This window comes from Poromitra crassiceps, assembly GCF_964638095.1.
Source record: "Poromitra crassiceps genome assembly, chromosome: 5".
NCBI lineage: Eukaryota > Metazoa > Chordata > Actinopteri > Beryciformes > Melamphaidae > Poromitra > Poromitra crassiceps.
The window spans coordinates 56,642,061-56,650,837 of NC_139642.1; the positions used below are offsets into that span (position 1 = coordinate 56,642,061).

General features: G+C 44.6%; 1 protein-coding gene across 1 annotated transcript; it reads right to left on the minus strand.

Annotated features, from left to right (window-relative positions):
- Positions 1–425: 425 nt before the first annotated feature.
- Positions 426–8,429, minus strand: LOC310776992 (V-type proton ATPase subunit d 1). Its single transcript, XM_083637222.1, has 8 exons — positions 8,281–8,429; positions 7,075–7,246; positions 6,618–6,796; positions 5,704–5,783; positions 2,534–2,611; positions 2,160–2,336; positions 1,787–1,864; positions 426–972 (listed from the first exon to the last, which is right to left on the minus strand). Exons 1-8 carry the CDS (start codon positions 8,405–8,407, stop codon positions 811–813), a joined length of 1,053 nt encoding a protein of 350 aa, XP_083493348.1. The 5' UTR covers positions 8,408–8,429; the 3' UTR covers positions 426–810.
- Between the last annotated feature and the right edge of the window lie 348 nt (positions 8,430–8,777).

Below are 8,777 nucleotides of genomic sequence, written 5' to 3' on the forward strand. Positions count from 1 at the left end.
ACAGTTGTCAAGACACCATCTATGCATGCTGGCATGGCACTCTGATAAACAAATAAGCGGAAACAAAATCGTGTTTTCTTTTGAGAACTGTTGATTATATATCGTTATCGAGATAACAAAGCTTGTTTTCTCGTGATAACGAGATAATTAACTTGTCTCGAGATAACGTCATATATATTTTTTTTAATGCAAGCATGGCTGTTCTTGGTTTCCACATCTGTGAATCACTTAAAGATAATTCTATATTTTCACTATGATCTAGTGCAGTAATCAGCCTGAATGGATCTCACATCACAACACACCAAAGAGGAAAACCAATTCACACCTACAGAAGAAGAATGGAGGGAATTTAACACCGAGCTGCCAAGGCTCCGTATGTCTACTTGTTCTCAGGAGATGAAGAGGAGAGATCAGGAGAAGATGGCGATGTAGTTGAGGAGAGAGATGAGAAGATGGGAATGTAGTTGAGGAGAGAGGGGTCAGAAAATAGGGATGTGGTTGAGGAGAGAGATCAGAAGATGGGAATCTAGTTGGGGAGAGAGGGGTCAGAAAATAGGGATGTGGTTGAGGAGAGAGATCAGAAGATGGGAATCTAGTTGGGGAGAGAGGGGTCAGAAAATAGGGATGTGGTTGAGGAGAGAGATCAGAAGATGGGGATGTAGTAGTTGAGGAGAGAGATCAGAAGATAGGAATCCAGTTGAGGAGAGAGGGGTCAGAAAATAGGGATGTAGTTGAGGAGAGAGATCAGAATATGGGAATGTAATTGAGGAGAGAGGGGTCAGAAAATAGGGATGTAGTTGGGGAGAGAGATCAGAAGATTGGAATGTAGTTGTCGATCTTGGCGCGGTGCCGCTGGGCGATACACTCTGCAATCCAGACAATGTTCCTGCACTCCTGCTCCTTCAGCTTCACGTAGGCGTAGAACACACTGAAGTGGAACTGGTTCAGGAAGGCCAGCTTGTTCAGCTTCACCTGAGGAGGGGGCAGGGCAGGTAGCATATCAGTGACGTTTGAAACATAAATACATGTTTTTAAACGTGATTTTCAGAAAACACTTCAAAATGCAGAAAAGTGATTCACGTTCGTGAAGATTATCCTGCTGAACACAAATTACCACTCACATAAACCTTTGTTAACCACAGACCTTATTTTATGCATTTAAGTGAAATGCCCATTGTAAAACCCTATTCACTTTTCCCCCATAAGCTCCAACATGTCGGGGACTTCCGCCTTCCAACTACAAACATACGTCATCCCTGCGGTACTCTATATACGTTTTCATTTTAAAACAAAAACGATCTCCGTCCACACAAGCGTTTCAGAAATAGTCTCCGCCCATAATCACATGACCATTCGCAGGAAATACTACGAAGGAAGAACAGCCATGGCGAAAAGTAAGACCAGTCATTTCTTTGCTTGGACTGACAACTGAGTAGTGGTGCCATGCCAACGGCCCACTATTCTGAAACCACAACATGCCTGAAAACTCCATGCCTGGCCCCGTCCACAACTGTGGCTTCTGAGAGCCTTCAGCATAAGCTCGCTCTAACCCTAAACCTCAGTGACCCCATGGCTCAACCCAACCACCTCCGGGATAACGGGCTGGGCTTTCGGTCCAATATGGTGGACATTTTTTCGGACTGTTGGGGTCTCGGAACAATGGGCCGTTGGAACAACAGGCAGTCGACGGAGTAGTGTGGACGCTAGCCTAGGCGTAAACAGAGCAAGAGTTATGCATTTTAAGTGTGTGTGTGTGCGTGTGTGTGTGTGTGTGTGTGTGTGAGACCTCATGCTCGAAGAAGCGGTCCTCCAGTGTTTTGTCTCCTGGATTACTGCCGGCTCCTTCAAACAGCAGCTTGTACTCCTGGAGACAGACAGACAGACAGATAGTCAGTCAGACAGACAGACAGTCAGTCAGTCAGTCAGACAGTCAATCAGTCAGTCAGTCAGTCAGTCAGTCAGACAGACAGACAGTCAGACAGACAGACAGACAGTCAGTAGGTTTTCCCCTAAACACCCACTTTACTCTCTGCTGTCAGTTTAATGGCTTTCAACTGCACTGTGGTGATGTCATCCCCCCGGCGTTCAGACTTACAGGATAGTAGTCTTACAGGATAGTAGACTTACAGGATAGTAGTCTTACAGGATAGTAGACTTACAGGATAGTAGTCTGCGACGGCCTTGACCTGCTCGTAGTCATCTGCGCGGGCGAGCTGAGCGAGGCCTTCGGGGTACAGCTTGCCGCAGTGCGGGAACAGCTTGGCCCGGTCCTCCTTCGACAGCTCCGTGCCGAATGAGTTGATGGTGATGATGAACGCTCGCCGATCCGCCTCGAACTGAGGGGAGAGAGTGAGCACAGAGGGGAGGAGTCAGACTCAACTAAGGAGAGAGAGCACAGAGGGGAGGAGTCACCCATTCTTAGTGACTGAGGGGAAAAAAAACTATACTGGTAAACTAAGAATTTATCTTTCAGAATTATCATCTCATATTATAATATCGACATCACTGAAGAATTACGACTGGACCCCCTCACCTCCAGGATGGGACACATGGTGTCTGCGGTGGTTCCTCCCAGGTTGGAGCAGAACTTGTAGAAAGCCTCCAGATAAGCCTGAGAGGGGAAACGGAAACAAAACAGATGAAACCCGTTTTCTTCTTCTGTGGTTTCAATTAGAGCTGCACGATATTGGAAAAAACTGACATTGCAATATATCTTGCTTCTGCGATATATTTTGCAATATGAAAAAATACAAGAATTTTCACCGAATGACTTGAATAGCTCATCAAGCCATGCCTCTTTAAGAAGGTAGTGGGTAACCTGCGTGGGTGACGTAGTAGCAAGTGTTTTTAGCTGCAGAGTGATTGGCAGGATGGTAGTGTGCTAAGTGCCGAGTTTCGAACGGCAAAAAAGTTATAGCATGACGTGTTTGAGTTAATTTGCCTTATTACTTGACATTGCACGTCCTGCGATGTGACTATTGTGCAGGCGTTCATTGCGATGATGATGCTGAAACGATATATTGTGCAGCCCTAGTTTCAATCCTGCAGCTTCAAAGCTGTGTTTCTGTCCGTCAGTCAGTTCAGTGCTTCCTGCTTCACCAGGCTTTCCCACCAAACGCGCAATCACGGCATTACGCGTTGGGAGGTAGGAGGAGAGGAGACAAAATCACTCAAAATCTCTGCAAAACTCATTTTCGACCTTCTTTGGCTCATTATCAACAATGTGTAGCAGCGACATGTGAAGGGTTTCTGCAGGTCACCGCGCACACACGTGAATATCATGTATTGATCATGTCAGCGTTGAAATTATTCTGTACTGAGGAACCTTCAGTAAATCCTTCCTCTCCACTCACTTGCTGCTAAACTGTCTGTTGGGTTCGTCAGGTTCGGAGGCTCCACTACAAATTAGTTAGCTGCTCAAATATTGCAAATGATGACTGATGACTTCTGGGAAGCACAGGAACCACTGTGGCCAGTGGAGACCAAAAAGAAAGCCATGACGCAGAACAGAGGAATCGCCATACAACTTTTTAAACATGTTTCATTGCATTTCTATTTTTTGTTTTAAGGATGTTGGTTGTTACGGTTCCGGTTAGGCAAGTAAAACAAATTGGTTAAGGTTAGGGTTAGGGGTTGAAAATGTTCCGCTTAGGGTGTGCTTCGGCTTCTGGCTTAATGGGTAAGGTGCTTGTCTTTCAATCTGACAACTGTGGTTCGATTCCCGGTCAAAAGCATACACATTTTTAACACGAGATATTTCGTCTGGACGATAGAAAATGTATTTCGTTTAATATGAAGCTCTATCGTTTATATCGCCGTGTCGCAACTCACACTCTTTGCGGCAATATTGTCCGTCATTTGGACGACGCTGTGCTTTCGTCATTCTGTTTTCTTTTTTAATCACGTCCACACGCACCAGACTCTGTCAACGATGTTATGAGCGGCACAAATCAGCCGGTGAGTAGAAAGAGCAGGGAAAAGTTACCTCCACTCTAGTCTCACGTAGTCAGACCCATCGTCGACGTCATCAAGCTTCCACGGCTGGCACTGCAAGACTAGCCTGGGTAAACCCAGCCTCCACGTGACCTCTATCTATGTCAGGGGTGGGCAACTATTTTTCATGGGGGGCCACATGAGAAACCCAGATTGTTGCCGGGGGCCGAACAAATATTGTCATGCCGTAACCCAGGAACTTTGATGATAGAGAGGGCCACAAAAAAATGTCCTCACTACCAGATTTTGCTGAGGGCTGAACGGCGCCAGTGTGAAAAATTTGGGGCATTTGAAGCCAGGTTTAGAGGAATAACTCATTTTAAATTAACAATTGTGATGTCATTATTCAGTCTTAACCACCAATATTTGATCCTTTTCTCACTCACTCCTATGTCACCACCTGCTCTCCCTGCAGGGCTTGAAATTAACTTTTTTCACCACCTGACAATATGGCTGCATTTCCAGAATTTCCACTAGCCTAAATGTTTTTCTTGAAATAAACCAGAATATGAGTGGGTTAATTTAAGCATAAGTATCAGTAAGTGGCCCGGGATTCTCAAAGCCTGTGTTGAGGGTCACACAAGAACAAAAATGCACTCTTGAAGCTAAATAAATCCAAAACCAACAAGTTAATTATATTCTACTTCAATGTAGAATAGTCATTTCTTACACATGAGATTACTTTTAGCCTTTCAGTCATAAATATTATTGAAAGATATTCCATATTCCAGACTGAAATGTTATAACAGAAATGGAGTATTGGCCAGAATGACATGAACATTTGGACACTTATCCAGCGGGTATCTTGCATGTTGCGTTCAGGTGCACTGTAAAAAAAAAAAAAAAATTTTTTTTTTTTTTTTTTTTTTTTTTTTTTGCAATTCCATCGCGGGCCACACAGGGGGCGCCCGCGGGCCGCATACGGCCCGCGGGCCGTATGTTGCCCATGTATGATCTATGTGCTATCAGTCACATAGATACCACATAGCTAGAGGTCACGTGGAGGCTGGGTTTACCCAGGCTACTGCAAGACTACCTCCACTCCATCCGCCTAGTCTACCCAGGCATTTGCGCTGTGTTAAGTCCGCGTTTGATTCATATTTGCGCGTGTCCTCGTAACATTGAACCTGGCAAAACATCTCTCGTCCTCTCATCATCTCAAGGAAATCCATTGAGGAGCCGACAACCAAACGTCTAGCTTCCTTGGGTGAGAGTTATGTTGGATAACCGGGAAATCCCAGAGTGGAGTATTTTTGTTGAGTGAACTGAACTGGTAACATGGAAATCCCGAAGTGGGGCATTTTTGTTCCTTTATAAACAAACAGAGAACTGGACTGAACTATAAATAACTTATTCCACCCGTTTTGCTCTAATGTAATCTTAAAAAATTGAGGTGGGGGTGTGGTTCAGTTTGTGTTTCATTCTACTGCCCTGCAACTAATATCGCCCAGCCCTAGTTCCAAAGATTGCTTATAAGGGTTACGCAAGTACAACTATTTGGTTAGGGTATGTGTTTGGTCGTGGTTAAATAAGAAAACCCTAACCCTGGTCCCTAACCTTAATTTTTTTGTCCCCCCCCAGTCCCGACTTTCTAAGATCAATCTAGATATGCCACCAAAAAAAACGGATTTGGGCTGGCAGTCTTAATAAGGCCTAACTGTTCATCTGTCATAGAAATAAAGGAAGCATCCCCTCCTGCCTCTGCGTTACCTTGTACAGTGTGTTACGGATGATCTCGATGTTCATCTCATCCAGGTCCTGCTCTGATATGCAGTCCTGGAAGAAGGCAGCTGGAAGGAGAGGAGAGGATTTAAGAACAAACCCAGGATAAACAAAACGTTTTGGCGCCCTCTTCTGTTCGGCTCGATCCTAGATCATCATCATATCATCATAATAATAACATAGCCAATAGGATTTGGTGCGTGACTGACATGTTCACGTTCGTAATAAACTTTGAACAAATAAGTGAACAGCGCTCTGTGCAGAAGCGAGAATCGCGGTAATCAAACCTAGATGGTTTTAACGGTAATTAACATTTGAAGTGGCTGACTAACTGTCAGGAATTTCATGGTTTATCATTTATCGTTGCATCCCTAAGGTGTCACTTTCACCAACTTGCTGTGTCTGCCATGTTTGTGCAGCAGTTTTAATTATTTTGTACAGTTATGTCACGGCTGTTTTCAATAACGACATTGAGCTGTTGTGATACACACTTCTGTTGTCTAATTTAATGATAAAAGCCTCTTTTTTTTTGCACCTTCTTACAATGCAGTTCAATAATGTTTAACGTGTCATAACTTGGCAGTTTCAGTATTTCATTTTTTTGTCAGTTTAGTATGTCCTTTTTGTCACTTTTGTCCATTTAGTGTATGTCTCCGATCCCCCCCTTTTTCCAGTTTAGTATGTCCTTTTTTATCAGTTATCTGTGTGTGTGTGTGTGTGCGCGTGCATGCATGCACGTGTGTGTGTGTGTGTGTGTGTGTGTGTGTGTGTGTGTGTGTGTGTGTATGTGTGTATGTGTGTGCGTGTGTGTGTGTGTGCGTGCATGCATGCACGTGTGTGTGTGTGTGTGTGTGTGTGTGTGTGTGTGTGTGTGTGCGTGTATGTGTGTGCGTGTGTCTCACCGAGCGGTGTGTCGACCAGGATGGCGTTGTAGAGCTCGGCTGGCGTCTGGGCGATGTTGACGGCCTCCATCTGTTCGAAGCTGCCCAGCGGGTGGCACTTGGGCACCAGCTCAGAGATCGCCCGCTGGTGCAGCGTGCCGGTGATCAGCAGGATGACGTTATCGATCATGTAGCTGTACCTGATCAAACAATCACCTGCAGTTAGTATGCATCATTCAATGACGGGAGATTCGACTAACTTTCATTTTCATTATTCATTTAGTCTCTAGACTGCAGTAGTTAGCAGCAGTTCTCGTTTATGCTACCAGCCAGGGCTCTGCACAGAGCAATGTCAGGGTGTTCTAAATCAAGGGAAGTTCCTTTAACCGACATTCCCTGAGCAGGGTGCAGGAAGTACTGTTTATGTACTGCCCTGGTAACCAATGTAACAGAGTGCCCAGGCGAGAGAGTGTCTTACGTGATGAAATCCATGAAGCTGGCCAGGGGCTCGTAGGATTGGTTCCTCATGTGGCGAAACTCAACCACCATCTTCTCCTTCAGCTTGTCGTCGATGACTGACACTGTGAGCGGAGACGCCTCATTGGCCAGGAAGCTGCCATAGTCTGTGCTCTGCAGGTGCAGCTTCAGGTCTGAGGATACACAGACTGGGGTTATATGCGACGGGACTGAAGATTCAACAGCAGGACACTCAATTACATCATGACTCTCTTCTTTCTTCTTCTTTTAGAACACACATTTAAGAACATACAAGAACTCGTAGAGAATATATAACACAATGAACATTGACAAGATAAATGAAGAAAATATATATATATTGGGGATTTATATTAAAAAATATATACAGGCATAGCTATTAGCTAACAAAGAAAGAACAGAGCAGCAAAGATGTAAAAAATAAGGGCCATAAATCAAAACAACAAACAAGATATATCCCCACAAATCTTTCTTGCTATTTTACTATAGTACATTTTTAAGCAATCAAAATAAGATATGGCCTGATATTGCTGTTTGAATTCAGACTACATCAAATACATAAAAAGGGTTGTCTGATGAAGGTATTTATTTGTTTCTGACTGGCAGTCACACACATTTAAACTATTCTATGCAATCTCCTTTTGATAACGAATGGAATATTTGTTTCACTTCCATTCACTGAGCCTTCGCTGAAACTCCCACTTTGATGCCAATGAATAAAACCTCAAACATCACCAGTTTACAAGACAGCGCTGAGCGGTTGTAACAGACGAGCTACAGACAGAAAGCCGGTCGGTAGCGTTCGTTAGTTACAGATGGAGAGGCAGGTAGCAGCTGACAGAAAGGATCGATGTCTCCATAATAAAACCCTACTGACTGTACGTTAACGTTACTTCCCCTAAAAAGCCATTATTGACCCATTAAATGACGTCACGCTCGGTCAGATGTCGGCTCGGGTTAGCTAACGCTAGCTAGCTAGCTAGTTGGCATTCAGTGATGTCGAGCTAACGTGTCAAAATGAACACTGCGACACTCTTTTAAATAGTACACAACAACCGTAAGCATGCGATTAAATGACAGCAGTGTGTATTGAACGGAACGAAAATATTAATGTTTAGGCTTAGAAGCTAACGTAAGCCAGCGCAGTTAGCCTGAAGCTAGGCGTAAATTAAAAGCTCGATAAACGGACCTTCCAGAGTCTCGCACTGCACCAGGTTGAGGTAGTCTCCCTGGGTCAGCACCCCGGCCTTGAAGCCCCTCACCAGGCCCTCCAGGTAGCCGTTATCCACGTTAAAGTACAGCTCGGAGAAAGGCATCCTGTCTGCGGGATGAGCGACCAACAGAGCGACTGACTGTGACTGACTGATCACGTGACTCATCACCTGACTGACACGAGCAGCAGCGTGTTTACCAGATCTCGCGGGAGAAACAAGCAACCAAAGCTGAGTTCAGCCCCGACAACACATAGCAAAACGTTTATTTACAAACGGTGGTGCGTTGACAGCCGGTGTTCTGTCGATTTTTGCTACCCGTCGAGAACTGCTACTTTGTGATTCTGCGCGTGCGCAAAGCCGATTTTCCAAGTTTAATCGCCACGCCCATAATTTCTTGAAACCCTTCAGTCCACGCTGTTGTTAACGGTGAGTAACATCCTCAACATAATATTGATTAAAAATTGATAAATTG

What these genes read in the sequence shown, in the direction of transcription:
- LOC310776992 (XM_083637222.1), bottom strand. Translation starts at nt 8,407, where the DNA reads ATGCCTTTCTCCGAGCTGTACTTTAACGTGGATAACGGCTACCTGGAG. An exon ending in TCCGTAACACACTGTACAAG is followed by an intron (nt 2,612 to 5,703) that starts GTAACGCAGAGG and finishes TTCCCCTCTCAG; the next exon opens with GCTTATCTGGAGGCTTTCTA. An exon ending in ACCGCTTCTTCGAGCATGAG is followed by an intron (nt 973 to 1,786) that starts GTCTCACACACA and finishes CCCCCTCCTCAG; the next exon opens with GTGAAGCTGAACAAGCTGGC.